We start from the raw sequence: 18838 nt of genomic DNA on the forward strand, positions 1-18838 counted from the left end.
TATAGGATGACCTTAAGAAAGATTTCTTTGCCGCGAATAGGATATGGAACGACATTGGGCAAAATCAACGCGAACCTCTGAAGTGTCAAGATTCTTGGGGTCACCTAAGTGCTACTCACCTCCTTGAGGGTCACCACGCCAATCAGGCGCCCGATGCTGGTGACGTAAGCGTGGTCCACTCCCAAGAGGGAGAAGATGGTGTGCGTCTGGAAGAGATGGAAGCATCTCAGCTGGGCCTCACAACATACAGAACAATGGCACCCACAAGCTCCAACCATATCTTCAAGTCAATGTGAAGCGGGTCTATGTCCATGGCAAACTGATGCCTACAATGCAACTCAGTCTCTGTCCCTGCATCTCTCTGACTCCCTAAGTCGAGGACTACCTATTGTATTTTTTCGGAGTATAAGACGCTCTGAAGTATAAGACGCACCTAGCTTTTGGGGAGGAAAACAAGAGGGGGAAAAAATCTGCTTCTGCCTCCCAGCAATTTGCCTCCTTGCACCAAACAGCAAACAGTACAGAAGATATACACTGTTTGTGGTGTTCCATTTCATACTATGCTTGTACAGATGCTGTTAAAATGGATGTGGCTTTCTGGAAGTATACGTTATTCCCTGCTATTTGAAAGAAGATATACTATCACTGGACCTCTTCAGATCAAGCGTTTATTTTAAAAAGCTTCTTCATTTTGCTAAGTTGTCTAGATTAACAATGGTAAAGGAGTCTTCAAAAAATAGGTCTAATACTGTGAACATTCGATAGGCCTTTATAGTTATTGATTTACCTCCTTGCAGCAAACAGCCTATTTCAGTTTAGCCCGATTAGAAGAAGAAAAAAATCTGCCTTTGCCTCCTTGCAGCAAATAGCAAGTTTCACTTTCAATGTCAGTTTCGGCAGGGGGCTCCCGATGATCAGCTGTTTCAGGCTGCAGGGATTGCCATGGCCCATTGCTGCCTCCGCAAGCCCCATTTTCTCCGTTTGCTGCAAGGAGGTAAATTGCTGGGAGGCAGGGGGCAAAAAGGGTGAGGCTGCATTCAGTGTATAAGACGCGCCCAAATTTTCACCCACTTTTAGGAGGGGGAAAAGGTGCGTCTTATACTCCGGTAATAAATCCGTGGCACGTCAAAACCGCGGTCCACTAAAGCGCGCCCGATTAAAGCGTGTACGTGACGTCATCAGCAGCGCGACAAGAAAGAAAAAGGGCGCTTTAAAAAGCGCTTTTAAAGCAAGCCGATTCACATAAAGGTAAGGGTTAGGGTTAGGGTTAGGGTTACGTTAAGCGTTAGGGTTAGGTTTAGGGTTAGGTTAAGGGTTAGCGTTAGGTTTAGCGTTAGGTTAAGGGTTAGGTTTAGGGTTAGGTTAAGGGTTAGTCTTAGGGTTAGGTTTGGGGGGATTAGGTTTAGATTTACGCATTAATTTTAAGTTTACCGCTCACAGCGTGCTGTTTTCGTCGCGCTGTGATGACGTCACGTACGCGCTTTCGTCGAGCGCGCTTTAGTCTACCGCGGTTTTGTGGTGGAACCAATAAATCAGCCAGCTCTGCTTCGGTCCCCACAATCTACCTTGTGCAATGACGTCCGTTCTACCAGCTGGAATGGTGCCGGGTCGATCTTGCAGTTGTTGAAGTTGACCAACTGATCGAGTTGTCGCTCCTCCCATTCCATCACCTACAAATCCAGGAGATGCATTAATGCAGCAGGCCAGCTCACATTGTTGTTTTTTTTAAATTGCATTTGCGGGATAACATTTACAATATTCTCTCCCCCCCCCCGCCCCAAATATCAACCGTGCAACAATGTTCTACTGATAAAGAATTCTCCCATGGTAAACTGTCATGAATCTGCCTATAGACAGGAAGTTGAACTGGCCCTGTGCTACAATCGGAACAATCTGGAGCAGAACACAGTTAAAACTATAGAGATATAAAGAGTGCAGAGAATAGCAACCAAGATGATTTGGGGATTAATATATAAAGAACGGTTGCAGGAACTGGGTATGTCTAGTTTGATGAAAAGAAGGACTAGGGGAGACATGATAGCAGTGTTCCAATATCTCAGGGGTTGCCACAAAGAAGAGAGAGTCAAACTATTCTCCAAAGCACCTAAGGGTGGAACAAGAAGCAATGGGTGGAAACTAATCAAGGAGAGAAGCAACTTAGAACTGAGGAGAGATTTCCTGACAGTTAGAACAATAGCAATAGCAATAGCAGTTAGATTTATATATCGCTTCATAGGGCTTTCAGCCCTCTCTAAGCGGTTTACAGAGTCAGCATATTGCCACCAACAACAATCCGGGTCCTCATTTCACCCACCCGGCCCAGAGCCGAGGTGGCGCAGTGGTTAAATGCAGCACTGCAGGCTACTGCTAGATCAGCAGTTCAGCGGTTCAAATCTCACCGGCTCAGGGTTGACTCAGCCTTCCATCCTTCCGAGGTGGGTAAAATGAGGACCCAGATTGTTGGGGGCAATATGCTGACTCTCTGTAAACCGCTTAGAGAGGGCTGAAAGCCCTATGAAGCGGTATATAAGTCTACTGCTATTGCTATTGCTATTACCTCGGAAGGATGGGAGGATGAGTCAACCCTGAGCCGGTGAGATTTGAACAGCCGAACTGCAGAACTGCAGCCAGCTGAAGTAGCCTGCAGTGCTGCATTTAACCACTGCGCCACCTCGGCTCTACAATTAACAATGAATCAGTGGAACAGAAGTTGCCTCCAGAAGTTGTGAATGCCCCAACACTGGAAGTCTTTAAGAAGATGTTGGATAGCCATTTGTCTGAAACGGTGTAGGGTTTCCTGCCTAGGCAGGGGGTTGGACTAGAAGACCTCCAAGGTCCCTTCCAACTCTGCTATGGTATGGTATGGCATGGCATGGCATTGTATTGTATCAACTCAGACAGTCCAGCCTGCCCCAGGAGCTGTTAATACAGTTCTATAGAGGAGATTCTATTCCTATAGAGGAATTATGGAGTCTCTCCTTCGTATTTCTGTAACTGTTTGGTTTGTTACAGCAACCAATCAGAATGGGTGCAGACTTCAGCGGATAGTTAAATGGCAGAAAATACAATGGCAACCAGCCTACTTGCAAGGATCAGAAAGAGGGCTGAGAAAATATCTACAGACCCCACACTTCCTGGACATAAACCATTTCAACGTCTCCCCTTAGGATGCCGCTATAGGGCACTGCATAGGAAAACAACTAAGACACAAAGACAGCCCCCCACCATACCATCACTCTGCTAAACACCTAACTCCCACGTTGTCTTATGCCTAAGGATCTCAACCTAGGTAATAGGGCTGTATTGCTACTATCTTTCTCATCCTTCCTATTACCTACTCCTATTGATAGCTTATGACTATCCCTGTTGTTTGTATCCTATGATTTATGATTTATCATTTTGTTGTTTATGTGTACTGTACGCTGACAGCTTCTGCACTGGAGACAAATTGCTTGTGTGTCCAACCGCATTGGCCCAATAAAGAATATTCTATTCTATTCTATTCCATTCTAGTTCTATTCCATTCTATTCCAATATTCTATTCTATTCCATTCCATTCTATTCTACCCTATTCTACCCTATTCTATTTCTATTCTATTCCATTCCTCCTATTCCAATATTCTATTCTATTCTAATTCTATTCTATTCTATTCCATTCCAATATTCTCTTCTCTTCCATTCCATTCCATTCCTTCCATTACAATATTCTATTCTATTCTATTTCATTCCTCCTATTCCAAAATTCTATTCTATTCTATTTCTATTCTATTCTATTCCATTCTATTCTATTCCATTCCAATGTTCTGTTCTATTCCATTCCATTCCTCCTATTCCAATATTCAATTCTATTCCTATTCTATTCCATTCAATTCCTCCTATTCCATTCCAATATTCTATTCTATTCTATTCTATTCCTATTCTATTACATTCAATTCCTCCTATTCCATTCCATTCTATTCCATTCCAATATTCTATTCTATTCCATTCCAATATTCTATTCTATTCCATTCCATTCCAATATTCTATTCTATTCTATTCCATTCCTCCTATTCCAATATTCTATTCTATTCCTATTCTTTTACATTCAATTCCTCCTATTCCATTCCAATATTCTATTCTATTCCATTCATCCTATTCCAATATTCTATTCTATTATATTCTATTCTGTTCTATTCTATTCCAATATTCTATTCTATTCTCCTCCTATTCCATTCCATTCCTCCTATTCCATTGTATTCCATTCCAATATCCTATCCTATCCTATCCTATCCTATCCTATCCTATCCTATCCTATCCTATCCTATCCCATTCCATTCCATTCCATTTCTTTCCTTCCCTCTAGGAAGGTAATAGTGTTCCCTGCACCTTCGGTGTTTAATCATGCTGGCCACATGACCATGGAAACGTCTTTGGACAGCGCTGGCTCTTCAGCTTTGAAACAGAGATGAGTATTGCCCCCTAGAGTTGGGAACGACTAGCACATATGTGCGAGGGGAACCGTTACGGTGATAAAGAGAAAGCCTAACTGGTACAACCACAGGCAAGCTCCCCCCCCCCCCAGTTCTTAGCAACGGATAAGACAAACCACCTCGGAGGCTTCCGCTTGTTAATTATTTGCTGCAATTCAAAGAGAGGCAGAGACGGATTACTGGGTATCATCGGAGATCTTTATGGACAGCGCCTTATCAGAAGCGTTCCCAGTACTCCTTGATTAAGGCAATTGTAGCAATCTCATGCGCTATCAATGGCACAGGGCCTGTTTTGGCACATGGTCCGAGGTTCAATTGGAACCTTCTCCAGTCCAGGAAAATTCAAGAAAGAGGAGATAAGAAAGTACTTTTTTCCCCCCAGATGCTAGAAAGCGACAACTGGGTTGATTTAATAAAAAGCTGGCAGACCCACTAGGTCTGTGGGGGCGAACCTATGGCACACGTGCCACAGGTGGAACAGACAGCCCTCTCTGCGGGCACGCAAGCCATCGCTCCAGCTCAGCATGCTTGCGCGCCTCCCGCCAGTCAGCTGACTTTCTGGTCTTTGCCATGCATGTGTGAAAAGCAGGGTGCATGTAGGAGATGCGTGCGCATCCCTGGGGGTTGTTGGGGGTCACATGAGCATGCACAGGGAGGAGGAGTGTGGTGCCCCCCGGGCCCCATTTTTGGTCCCTGGAGACTTCAGGGAGGCCTGCTAGGCCCAAAACGGGGGGCAGGAGAGGGGGTTGCATGCGCATGCACAGGGAGGTGGGCAAAGAGGTGGTGGTGTTGCGCGCACATGGCATTATGGGTATGGCCACGCGACAACGAAAAGGGTTGGCCATCACTGCACTAAGTAGACTAGACTAGACCTGAATATCAAATCCACAGTTAGACTAGCACAATACTTTATTGAAATATAAGAGCGCAATCTTGCAAGGCTGATTGTATTAGAACACAGCCTAATAGGGTTGGAAGGGACCTTGGAGGTCTTCTAGTCCAGCCCCCTGCTCAAGCAGGAAATCCTGTATCATTTCAGACAAATGCCTTGGTAAGGCCACACTTGGAATCCTACATTCAGTTTTGTTCACCATGATGTAGAAAAGATGTGGAGACTCTAGAAAGAGTGCAGAGAAGAGCAACAAAGACGATTAGGGGACTGGAGACTAAAACATATGAAGAACGGTTGCAGGAACTGGGTATGTCTAGTTTAATAGAAAGAAGGACTAGGGGAGACATGATAGCAGTCTTCCAATATCTCAGGGGTTGCCACAAAGAAGAGGGAGTCAAACTATTCTCCAAGGCACCTGAGGGTAGAAGAAGAAGCAATGGGTGGAAACTAATCAAGGAGAGACGCAACTTAGAACTGAGGAGAAATTTCCTGACAGGGAGAACAATTAATCAGTGGAACAGAAGTTGCCTCCAGAAGTTGTGAATGGCCCAACACTGGAAGTCTTTAAGAAGATGTTGGATAGCCATTTGTCTGAAATGGTATAGGATTTCCTGCCTAGGCAGGGGGTTGGACTAGAAGACCTCCAAGGTCCCTTCCAACTCTGCTATTGCATTGTATTGTATTAAATGGCTGTCCAATCTTTTCTTTAAAACCTTCAGTGATGATACAGCTGCAAGGTCTGGGGGTTTCTCCATTCCACCAATTTCATTGACTGGTAATCAACTACATTATTATTTTAATTAAAATATGATACAGGCAGTCCTTGACTTACAACAGTTCATTTAGTGACCATTCAACATTACGACACTCAAAAAAGTTTACTGATGAACATTTTATACAGTTTTTCACACTTACAACCATTGCCCCATGGTCACGTGATCAATTTTATGACGGTCGCAGTGTCACGGATTCAGGTGATCCGTTTTTGTGACCTTCGGACAAGCCAAGTCAATCGGGAAGTCAGATTCACTTAACAACCACGTTACTTAACAATTGCAATGATTCACTTAACAAGAATGGCCAGGAAACTCGTGAAATGGGCAAAACTCACTTAACAAGTGTTTCACTTAGCAACATCAATTTTGAGCCCAATTGTGGTCGTAAGCTGAGGACTAATTGTATATTCTCTCCTTTTTATAATCCAGCTAGCCGATAACCTGGTGTTGCCCGGGTATTTATTTATAAGGGGAAAATGTCCGGACCAAACTTAATTTCTAATGTTGGATTTTTCCCCTTACCAGAGGGGGTACTGTGAAGCCGTTACCATGGCAACTCCACCGTGCTGTACAGTAGAAGCCATTTTAAGGCACAACAGGCTGTATCTTAACAGAACACACACCCCGGGGAGTTTTAGGGATGTCTTATCCCCACAGTATTTGTTTCCAGAGAGTAAGTCATCTGTGTACCAAGTTTGGTTGAAATTACTCGAGGCGTTCCAGAATTATGCTGGAACACACACACACACAAAGCCATTTTTGTAGCAGTAGTAGAAGGAGGAGGAGGAGGAGAGGAGAAGAAGGAAGATAAATCAGGGGGGCACCTGCCAGAGTTACTCATCTTGTTGTTCTGGAGTTAAAATGTTTTACTCCTTTGGTCCAGGTCAGACCTTCTCAATCCTGACTGGCTCAAGATGGACTCAGCCTTCCATCCTTCCGAGGTGGGTAAAATGAGGACCCAGATTTTTGGGGCAAGCATGCTGAATCTGTAAATCGCTTAGAGGGGACTATAAAAGCACCGAGAAGCAGTATATAAGTCTAAGTGCTATTGCTATAAATTTAATCTAACTGCTATTGCTATGGCTATAAATTTAAGAAGAAGAGAAGGAGGAAGAAGAAAAAGAAGGAGGAAGAGGAGAGGAGGAGTAGGAGAAGGAGGAGGGGAGAGGGAGGAGGAAGAAGAAGAAGAAGGAGGAGGAAGAAAAGGAAGAAGAAGAAAAAGAAGAAAAAGAAAAAGAAGGAGGAGGAAGAAGAAGAAGAAAAAGAAGGAGAAAGAAGAAGAAAGAAGAAAAAGAAGGAGGAGGAGGAAAAAGAAAAAGGTGGAGGGGGAAGAAGAAGAAAAGAAAGAAGAAAAGGAGGAGGAGGAGAAGGAGGAGGGGGAGGAGGAGGAGGAAGAAGAAGAAGGAGGAGGAGGAGAAGAAAAAGAAGAAAAAGAAAAAGGAGGAGGAGGAGGAAGAAGAAGAAGAAGAAGAAGAAGAAGAAGAAGAAGAAGAAAAGGAAAAAGGAAAAGGAGGAAGAAGAATAAGGAGAAGGAGGAAGAAGAAGAAAAAGATGGAGGAGGAGGAAGAAGAATAAGGAGGAGGAGGAGGAAGAAGAAGAAAAGAAAGAAGAAAAGGAGGAGGAGAAGGGGGAGAAGGAGGTGGCAGGAATGCTTCTCCATTCAAAGTTGGAGCATCTCAGTCAAAATGGGAGACTACCAGAAACCTTACCTCACTTGGCGTCATCTCGCTAACCGGATCAAATTCTTCCTGCAAGAGAAACAAGGAGAGGAGGGATATTTATACAACCACAACCACAACCACATATGTGGGGAAAGGGACACAGGGGGTGACTGGCAGTGGAAGGAAGGGAGGCCCAGCTGACTGGATTGGTGACAAACGAGCAGAGACTGCAGTCAAATGAGGAGAATCAGGAGCGGCAAGAGAACTACGAGAAGTCCTGCTTACAACTTCATTAGATATGGACCATTTGAAGATACAACAATGGCACTGAAAAAAGCATCAAAATTCAGACCCTGGGCAACTGGCTCATCCTTATGGCGGTTGTGGGTTCCTGGGGCTAAGGGATCTCCCTTTGCGACCCAAAATCAGTGGGGAAGCCAGATCCACTCAGCAACTGTGCGGCTAACTTAACAAGCGCAACGTTTCACTTCACAACTGTGGCAAGAGAGGATGTAAAATGGGGCAACGTTCACTTCACCAAGGTCTCGCTTAGAAACCTGGGGCTCAGTTGGGGGGGCCAAAGACTCCTGCTGCCTTTAATTTAAAGGGGGACCCCATTCGGGTTGCGTTGGATGTGGTGAAGCCACCACAAGGTAATTTTTTTTACCATGCCAGCACGTCAAACATGCTGTTGTGTGGCAAGAGCCTATCAGACAAAAATCCTTCCATCACTACAGTCGGACACTTTGCATTGCAAAACAACCTTCCCAGCTGGCTTGCAACAAGCAAAGTCGATGCAGAAGAGGGATTTGCTTAACTCAATCAGACAGAATAGAGCTGGAAGGGAACTTGGAGGTCTTCTAGTCCAACCCCCTGGTAGAGCAGGAGAACCTATACCACTTCAGACAAATGATTGTCCACTCTCTTCTTCAAATAGCAATAGCAATAGCAGTTAGACTTATATACCGCTTCATAGGGCTTTCAGCCCTCTCTAAGCGGTTTACAGAGTCAGCATATCGCCCTCACAGTCTGGGTCCTCATTTCACCCACCTCGGAAGGATGGAAGGCTGAGTCAACCTTGAGCCGGTGAGATTTGAACTGCTGAACTGCAGATAACAGTCAGCTGAAGTGGCCTGCAGTACTGCACTCTACCCACTGCGCCACCTCGGCTCTCCCCCAGTGCACCCATAACTTCTGAAGGCAAGTTGTTCCACTGATTAATTGTGCTCACTGTTAGGAAGTTTCTCCTTAATTTCAAGTTGCTTCTCTCCTTCATTATTTTCCACCCATTGTTTCTTGTCTTGCCTTCTGGTGCTTGGGGAAATAAGTTGACCCCTTCTTCTTTTTGTGGCAGCCCCTCAAATACTGGAAGACTGCTATCATGTCCCCCCCTTAGTCCTTCTTTTCTCTAGATTAGCCGTAGCCAAATCCTCCAACCGTTCTTCCTATGTTTTAGTCTCCAGGCCTTTAATCGTTTTAGTTGCTCTTCTTTGCGGGTTTTCCAAAGGCTCAACATCTTTTTTTTGTAACGTGGTGATCAAAACTGGATGCAAGTATTTCAAGAGTGGCCTTACTAAGGACTTATAAGTTTCCCCTCGCACATATGTCCTGGTCGTTCCCGGCTCCAGGGGGTGGGGTGCTCATCTCCGTTTCAAAGCCGAAGAGCCAGCACTGTCCGAGGATGTCTCCGTTGTCATGTGGCCGGCATGACTAAACACCAAAGGCGCACAGAACGCTGTGACCTTCCCACCAAAGGTGGTTCCTCTTTTTGTACTTGCGTTTTTACCTGCTTTCGAACTGCTAGGTTGGCAGAAGCTGGGAGAAGTAATGGGAGCTCACTCCATTACGTGGCACTAGGGATTCGAACCACCAAATTGCCGACCTTTCTGATCAACAATCTCAGCGTCTTAGCCACTGAGCCACTGCGTCCCCTAAGGATTTATAAAGCGGTACTAATACTTCCCCTGATGTTGACTCTATGCCTCTGTTTATAAAAGCAAGAATGCCACTCACTTAACAGCAGCAATTCGCTTAACAACTCTGGCATAAAAGGTCGTAACATGGTGTGGGACTCCCTTAAGAACTGCCTTGCTTAGCAACTGAAACTCTGATCCGAATTGTGGTTGTAAGGCGAGGCCTACATGGAAGTGGGGGCTTTCACTAGTCTGTTGTTCAAGTCCCCAGCTGTTTGGTTAGCTCAGTGTTTCTCAACCTTGGCAACTTGAAGATGTCCGGACTTCAACTCCCAGAATTCTGGGAGTTGAAGTCCAGACATCTTCAAGTTGCCAAGGTTGAGAAACACTGGGTTAGCTTATGGTTTAGGGCACTGTGCAAGCCCTCGTTATGGATGAAATCAGGAGCCAGGTTACGTATATCGTGTGGATGTAACGCGAAGCACCCCCTGACTCTTATCTTCCCCCAGGTACACAGACTTTCACAATCCCCTTGCTTGCATTGGTGCCCTAAATCACACGCAGGACGTTTGCAGGATCCCGGAGAGCAGCTGTGATAACTTGATGGTTCCGTCAATGCAGCCAAACGTTGCATTAGCAATTTGAGTAGCAGGACTGCGTCACTGTGTACCTCATAGTAAAGACTGAGCTGCAAAAGAGCTACGCTTCTTGAATTGATTTCTCCTTGGGAAACATATTCCGCCAGAACCAGAAATGTCTTTGCTACGTTTCTTTGCAAGAAAACGAGACATCGTCAGTCAAAGGAGGATAAAGGCCCTCAAAGAGCATTCGACATTCACCCAGTAAAATTGCGTGTCTATTTCAGCCTCCTTTCGCCAATCTTTGTAGTGACTGGCACAGAAACACCCCCCCCCCAAAAAAAATCACTTTCATGATGCAGATTTATTTTCAGGATAGAAAGATGGAAACTGAGGCAGGGATGAAGGCAAGAAAGGTTTAGGATTGGCTGTTCCAGAGGCACTGGATTTAAAGCAGGAGTGTCCAAACTTGGGAACTTTAAGACCTGTGGACTTCAACTCCCAGAATTCCCCAGCCAGCATTTGCGAATGCTGGCTGGGGAATTCTGGGAGTTGAAGTCCCCAAGTCTTAACGTTCCCAAGTTTGGACACTCCTGCTTTAAATAAATCAACTAGTTTGTCAAAGGGAGAAAGAGGATTGGTTTGAGTGACAGCTAACACAAAAACACAATCAAAACGAGAGGCAGAACTGTGCTGAAGGGACTGGACTGTGGCCATACAGGTAGTCCTCGACTTACGCCCATTCATTTAGTGACCCCACAAAGTTAAAACGGCACAGAAAAAAAGGGCCTTACGGCCGTTTTTTCACACTTGCGACCACTGCAAGCGTACGACTTACGACCGTGGCCATGGGATTAAAATTCGGGCGCTTGGCAACCGGGTTCATATTTATGACGGTCGCCACGATGGTCCGGGGGAGTCACTCTGTGATCCGCTTTTGCGCCCTTCAGACAAGCAAAGACAACGGGGAAGCCAGATCCACTTAACAACGGCGTTATTAATTTAACGACGGTAAGTGACGGACTTTGCAACAGTGGCAAGAAAGATAAATAAAACGGGGCAAAGCTGGCGTAACAAGCTTAGCGACCGGAATGTTAGGCTCAATTGTGGTCGTAAGTCAAGGACCGCCCGCACATTAGAGCAGTGTTTTTCAATAATGGTCACTTTAAGATGGTTGGGTTTCCATTCCCAGAATTCCCCAGCCAAAATTCTGAGGGTTTAAATCAGGGGTGGGCTGCTGGTGGTCCGCGGGGGTTCGGGAGAACCTCTAGTTAAGATTCTGTGCACCCCCAAATCCCACTCCTGGCTGGCCCTGCCCACCCTTGCCCTCCCCTCCCAGGGGTCCCCACATGGCCCATTTTGGATACAGGCAACTGCCCGGAGACTCAGGGAGGGCAAAAAACGGGCCTACCGGAAGTTTGGAGAAGCCGGAAATGGGCCCATTTCGGGCCTCCCGAGAGCCCTCCGGAGCCTGGGGAAAGCAATTTCCCCCCTCCCGGAAGCTCGGAGAAAGCTTCTGGAGCCCTGGGAGGGCAAAAACACCCCCTACCGTGGTGCAGGACTAGGCCACGTCCACCCAACAACTGGGCAGTGAACCCCTGGCTAAATTTTTTGAAGCCCACCCCAGGTTTAAATCCAGATATTTTGAAGTTACCCGAGCTAAAAGGCAGTATATTAGGGGAACTTTTAAAAATTTTCTCTAAACAATTCTGCCTGTGGGTTTCCTGTACAAATTGTCCCAGAAAATCAGATCAAAGAATGTCAACTAAGGTTTGGGTAGCTTTTTGAAAGCTCCAATCAGGTGGGATTTTTCTAACGTCATCCGCTTTACATACTCTTGAGTTCTATTTATACGCCATAATTAAGTGTGCATTGTGTGTGCTTCTTAATCTGAAGATAAGATATGGGCTCACGCTAATTGGCAAGTTATTATCTATATCAGTGACTTTCAACCTCGGAAACTTTAGGAAGGGCTTATCGAAATTAACACAACTGTGCTACATGCAGGATTTCTTCTAATGATAAAAGACAGTACAAGTCAGCACAGCTATGGGTTGGCCAGGATATGCAAAGAATCTAAAGGACAACTTTTATTCTAAACATATTTGCACGATATTATGTGAACAAAAATCTGTAATACAGAACAGGGTCACTCAACTGTGGCAACTTTAAACCTGATGGACTTCAACTCCCAGAATTTCCCAGCCAGCATGGAATTCTGGGAGTTGAAGTCCACCTAACTTAAAGGATATTATGGTTAGGGAATTCTGGGTGTTGAAGTCCATACTTCCGTCAATACAGCCTAACATTGCATTAGTATTTTCAGCAACTAGACTGTGTCACTGTCTACATTAGGGGTCTCCAACCTTGGCAACCTTAAGCCTGGTGGACTTCAACTCCCAGAATTCCCCAGCCAGAAAAGCTGACTAGGGAATTCTGGGAGTTGAAGTCCTCCAGACAAAGCTGGCTGGGGAATTCTGGGAGTTGAAGTCCTCCAGGAAAAGCTGGCTGGGGATTTCTGGGAATTGAAGTTCTCCAGGCAAAACTATCTGGGGATTTCTGAGAGTTGAAGTCCTCCAGACAAAGCTGGCTGGGGATTTCTGGGAATTGAAGTCCTCCAGGAAAAACTGGCTGGGGAATTCTGGGAGTTGAAGTCCTCCAGGAAAAACTGGCTGGGGATTTCTGGGAGTTGAAGTCCTCCAGGCAAAGCTGGCTGTGGATTTCTGGGAGTTGAAGTCCTCCAGGCACAGCTGGCTGGGGAATTCTGGGAGTTGAAGTCCTCCAGGCTTAAAGGTGCCAAGGTTGGAGACCCCTGGTCTACATCATAATAAAGAGCGAGCTGCAGAGAGCTGCCCTTGTTGAATTGATTTCTCTTTTGGAAAATATATTCCGTGAGCCCAGAAATCTCTTTCATGTGCTTCGCGCAAGAAAACCAAAATGTCGGGGGAATTCTGGGAGTTGGAGTCCACCCATTGAAAATTGCCACGGTTGAGAAACATTGGTTTAGATCGAAGGTCGGAAAGAATACAAGGTTAATACTAAACTTTACTAAAGGAGTTTGTATGGATAAACAGGCAGATTTTTTCCCCCAAAGTTAGGGCATGTTTAAATCCCAGAAGCCAAATTGTCTTGAATTGGGGAGTTTGGTTCTGTTGTGGCCCAGCAGGAGACGTTGGAGCTGCCACCAGACTCCGACAGCGAGGGGCCTTATGAGTCGGCTCTGGAGGACCCTGGACAGGGTTCCGACTCCGAGCAGGGTGCAGAGAGGCTGGTTGGCCACCAGGAGGCGCCTGAGCCTTGGACCAGTGGGGAGGAGACAAGGGAGAGTGAGCCGGACGCCAGCAGTGAGTTGTTCCTGGATGCACGCCACCGAAGAGCTACTAGGCGTCAGGAACAATTACGCAATTACAGGAGGCGATTGCACTCAGCTGGTGGTCATTAGGCTCCTCTCCAGACTATAAAAAGACTACTTGTGCACATGCCCCTCTTTGCAGAAGTCAACACAGAATCGAATGTCGGAGAACTTTGTATGAGCTTGGCAGCCTGGATTGCTGCCAAGCCTTATCTGTGTTTATTGCTGCCCAAGCTTGTCTGTGCTGGGTTGCTGCCAAGGACCTGTTTGTCTGTTAATTAAATGCCGTAATTTATCTCTGGCTCAGAGTGTGCTTTGGTGTGGAACGAGGGGTGTGTGTGTCAGAATAGGTTCATAAACCCTATAACCTTCAGCACAGTTTTAACCCTCTCGGGCCACTCTAAGGGCCAATCTAGGATTTAGTTCCTGTGATTTTTGGAAGGAGAGGGATGGATACAGGGCGGCTGGCCCACACTTACCACCACAGAAATACGGACACGTTTCGACTTGTGCTTTTCGGATGCCCCCGGATTCTCCTCCTTTTAATTTTTACCAGGGGAAGAAAACAAATGGGAGGGAGAGAGAACATAATTTCAGGAGGGGAGCCGGGACAAGTCTGCCATGTTAGGGGATAAGCAGCGGCCTGGGAAGTAAAGATTTCTTGGCTCAAAGATGGAGGGAGGGATGGGGGTGATAAAAACGGGGAGCTCACCTCCGCCGACTCGGCTGCTGAGGCGTTGGCGCAAAAAAGGTTCCTCAGGGTCATCCCTGCCGTCTCGGTTGTCCCAGCTGTCGAGAAAGAGAAAGAGAGAAAGAGGGAGAGAGAAAGAGAGAGAGAGGGAAAGAGAGAAAGAAAAAGAGAGAAATGGAGATAGGGAAAGAGAGAGAGAGAAAGCGAGGGGGAGAGAGAGAAAGAGGGAGAGAAAGAAAAAGAAGAGAGAGAGAAAGAGAGAGGGGGGAGGGAGGGAGGGAGAAAGAGAGAGGGGGAGATAGAGAAAGAGAGAGAGAGGGAAAGAGAGAGAGACAGAGAGAGAAAGAGAGGGGGAGAGAGAGAAAGAGGGAGAGAAAGAAAAAGAAGAGAGAGAGAAAGAGAGAGGGGGGAGGGAGGGAGGGAGAAAGAGAGAGGGGGAGATAGAGAAAGAGAGAGAGAGGGAAAGAGAGAGAGACAGAGAGAGAAAGAGAGGGGGAGAGAGAGAAAGAGAGAGGGGGAGAAAGAGAGAAAGAGAGAGAGAAAGAGAGAGAGAGAGAAAGAGAAAGAGGGAGAGAGAAAGAGAAAGAGAGAACAAGAAAGAAAGAGGGAGAGGAAGAGAAAAAGAGAAAGAGAGAGAGGGAGGGAGAAAGAGAGATGGAGATAGAGAAAGAGAGAGGGAAAGAGCGAGAGAGAGAGAGAGCGAGAGAGAGATCATAATTATTCAGAGAGTACCTGGGGGAGGACTCAAGTGCCATACAGATAGTCCTCAAAATACGACCACACTGACTCCAACATTTCTGTCATTAAGTGAAACATCTCCTAAGTGAGTTTTGTCCCATTTTATAGCTTTGTTAAATGAATCACTGAAGTTTTTAAGTTAATTAACAAGTTTCTTAAGTGAATCTGGCTTTCCCATTGACTTTGTTTGTCAGAAGGTCGCAAAAGGGGATCACCACACGACCCCGGGGACACCGAAACCGTCATAATTATGAGTCAGTTGCCAAGCGTCTGAATTTTGATCACATGACTAGGTTGCAATGGTTGTAAGCATGAAAAACGGCCACGAGTCACTTTCTTCAGTGCCGTTGTAACTTTGAACAGTCACTAAATGAACTGTTGAAAAGCTGTATTGTGCAGAGGACTAGCAACATGAAACCCACCGTTAGAGACCAACGCAACGAGGCAGTTTGGGAAGCAGAAAGTCCCTTTCTAAGAAATAAAAAACCTGTATAGTTTGCATTGCAATAATAAAGGGGAATATTTGTAGCTCAGGGTTGACCCAAGAGTTTTCCTTGGTGCTCTCTGAGCTTGGCCGTTTTCTCGCAGGCGTTTCATTACCTAACTAGGTAACAACATCAGTGCTGTAGTAAGGAGAGGGAGTTTACATGGAGAACTCAATGGGGCCTAGAGCAAAAGAGCTTTTTCGGTTACCTGAAGGGTTGTCTGATAAAGAGCTGGGGACCCGTTTCAGAGCCGGCTTCAGGGGCTTCCGGGGTTCGTTCTGTGGAGGGAGGAAGGAGGAGGACTCCTCTGGCACGATCTGGTTGGAGAAGAAAAAAGGAAGACATTAGAAAGGGAGACAACTTCACCTCGGATGCTTCCTGGTTTTGAGAAAGGCCGGGGATAGTGGCGCAGTACTGGAAGAAGGAAGAATTGCCTACTGTTCAAGAATAGACGTTAAAAGTAACAAACTCAGCAGAGATGGCTAAAATATCAGCATACCTCAAGGACCACTCAGATGAGAAATACAAGATGGAATGGAGAAGATGGACTGATTATATTCAACATAAATATGGGACTAAGAAATTTCAATTAGCTTATGTATGAATGAACAAGGAATGTTACAACTTATCTAAAGTTAGCCTTACAAAAGGGGAGTTAAAAGTACAAGCGAAGGTACTAAAGTTTGTTAGTTTATTTTAGTTTATGATTGCTAAATTTTTATACCCTTTGTACCCTTTGGAACGAGCTCCCCGTGGAGATTCGTACCCTCTCCACCGTCCAGGCCTTCCGCATAGCCTTGAAGAACTGGCTCGCCCGTCAGGCCTGGGGTTAAGGATAGTTACCCCTCCCGAATGATGAGTGTATGTTGTCTACTATTTTATTATATGTTGTATCTTAGTGTTTGTATTCCCCCTTCCCAGTTTTATGTGAGCCGCCCTGAGTCCCCTCAGGGAAAAGGGCGGCCTACAAATTCTAATAAAACCTAAAACCTAATACCCTGTATTTGCTCTGGGAGGTTGGGGGGAGGGAAGGGTGGGACGGGAGGTGGAACTGGGGGGTGGGAAGGGAGGGAAGGGGAAAGGTATATAGTTGTAAAACTTATTAAAACTTTTAATTAAAAAAAAGAGAAAGACTGGGGATTGCAGGAAAGATAAGAGAGAGAGGAGCCCCCGGTGGGTTAACAGTCAGAGGGAGAAACTTACCCTGTGTTTCCCTGAAAATAAGACCCTTATATTTTTTTTGCCATCAAAAAAGGCACCAGGTCTACTTTTGCGCGTGCGCAGAAGCATCGCACGCATGGGAGCGGGCCCGAACGGGGTAGTAAAACAATGGGCAATCCACCACTCACCCTAGCTTAATGTTTACCCAAGCACCCTGGAGTGGGCGGGGTCTTAATTAGGGCTTATTTTGAGGGTAGGGTTTTGTTGTAGCCCAGCAGGAGCTGTTGGAACTGCCAACAGACTCCGATAGCGAGGGACCCTATGAGTCGGTTCTGGACGATGTGGAGGACCCTGGGCAAGGTTCAGACTCCGAGCAGGGACCAGAGAGGCTGGTTGGCCACCAGGAGGCGCCTGAGGCATGGAGCAGCGGTGAAAGCCAAAGGGAGTTTGTCTCTTGCGTCAGGCCCTGGAGCAGTGGTGAAGGCGTCAGGCCCCTGGAGCAGTGGGGAGGGGCAAAGGGAGTTGGTCCTGGACGCCAGGCAGAGATGGGCTGATAAGCGCCAGCAGCAATTACGGAGACATAGAAGATAATCGGTGGTTGTGATTAAGCTCCTCCCAAGAGAGTATATAAGAAGAGACTTTGGGAGGAGACCTTTTGCAGGACACAACCATTATACTAAAGCTGGAGAAGCTCTTGTGTGTATTTCTTATCTGTGGAAATCTGGGTTGCTGCCAAAGTCATGTCTGTGAATAATTACTGTGAATAAAGTGGCTAATAGTAACCTTGGGTCGGGTGGCTCACTGTACGGAGGGAGGGGTCAGAACAGGCTTATATTGGCCGCACGTGTAAAACCCAAGCTAGGATTTACTGTCGGGGTAGGTCGTATTTTGGGGGAAAACACACTAGGAAGCATCTGCCCTAATTGCTCAGCTGCTTAAAAATGGAGACAGGGGATTTGTGCCTTCAGATTTGCAAGATTCTCTTAACTTAGCTTTGCAAGACAATTAGTCCACAGCTTCTAACTAGTTGCTTAGTAACCGTTCAGAGTTATGACAGATCTCCCTGGGGGGGGGGGGTGTACTTACAATCCAGATTCAAAGTTCTAATATGGCCGCCCCTCTCCCTGAGGTCACATGACTGTACATCATATGCTCTTGGCAACCGGGCCCTATTTAAAACCATTTGCAGTGAGTTTCCCACATTGCGTTTGACCTATTTATTGGATTAATTTTTATTTTATTTTAGTTTATTTATACAGCCGCGTACTTGCTCTCAGCAACTATAAGCGGTTTACAGATGGTTTTGCTGAAAACTTGCATTAGCTTCCCGCCTCTAGCAAACCATTAGCTCACTTAATGAGTGCCATGTTTGTTTAATGACCGCTGCAAAGAAAGGTCATAAAATTGGGTCAATCACATGGGTGATCTGATTTACAACTGTCCTTGATTATGACGGTAATGGGGCAGGCTTCGTGACGGTCATAACTTGACGACTGCCTTAGAAAGTAGAATTCATTCATCCGGTTGTATTTCCTGTTGGGGTTACCCAGGTGCCCTGACAATTGCTTTGCACCCCGAGTGTAGGCGACTGCGTGTTTCTCTTTTTCCAATGGTTTTGTAGGAGACAACCAGGCTGAGCCCGAGGGAGGGGTCAAACACGTCATCAGCCATGAATCCCTGCGTGCCCACAAGAGATCGAAATCCAGCCCACAAGGAAAGCCTTCATTTCCCTTGACCGTTAGTAGCTCAGATTTTTGTAGAGAGCTAAACTTTCAGAAAAAAAAAATCCTTCAAGCTGACTGAATCTCCCGATTTCCCTGACCTTTGACTGGTTTTGAGTTCTTTACAAAATGAAAGGCGTTGGCAAAAGTCACCATGGGCGTAAAGAGTCACCTGAAAGCGCACTCCTGTCTCTGGCGCATGGTGCGGCTCCTTGTTTTCCTGGCTCTTCTCAGGGACCCGGTGCTCCAGCTGCGTTTTCTCCTGGATAAACTGCCGGCGGCGAATGTAGCTCAGCTGGTCGTGGAGGAGGGCACCAATCTGCGTGCGGTCAATGGATCCGAGCAGGATCATGGATTCTGCAGAGGGAAGCGAACGGAATCCATTTTCTGGACTGAGGACC

The 18838-nt window shown here is 46.2% G+C and overlaps 1 protein-coding gene across 1 annotated transcript in view; it reads right to left on the reverse strand.

Annotated features, from left to right (window-relative positions):
- CLCN2 (chloride voltage-gated channel 2) overlaps positions 1-18838 on the reverse strand; it is a 144413-nt gene that overhangs the window by 3094 nt on the left and 122481 nt on the right. Inside the window, exons 17-23 of the mRNA XM_087725150.1 lie at positions 18610-18794; positions 15764-15872; positions 14354-14430; positions 14121-14180; positions 7847-7885; positions 1566-1670; positions 120-206 (exon numbers count right to left, since the gene is read on the reverse strand). Of these exons, the coding sequence (XP_087581276.1) occupies positions 120-206; positions 1566-1670; positions 7847-7885; positions 14121-14180; positions 14354-14430; positions 15764-15872; positions 18610-18794 (662 nt within the window). The remainder of the gene's footprint in view (positions 1-119; positions 207-1565; positions 1671-7846; positions 7886-14120; positions 14181-14353; positions 14431-15763; positions 15873-18609; positions 18795-18838) is intronic.

The sequence above is a fragment of the Thamnophis sirtalis genome, unplaced genomic scaffold (genome assembly GCF_051295495.1).
Source record: "Thamnophis sirtalis isolate CommonGarterSnake01/CBP01778 unplaced genomic scaffold, rThaSir2_p1.2 scaffold_11, whole genome shotgun sequence".
Lineage (NCBI taxonomy): Eukaryota > Metazoa > Chordata > Lepidosauria > Squamata > Natricidae > Thamnophis > Thamnophis sirtalis.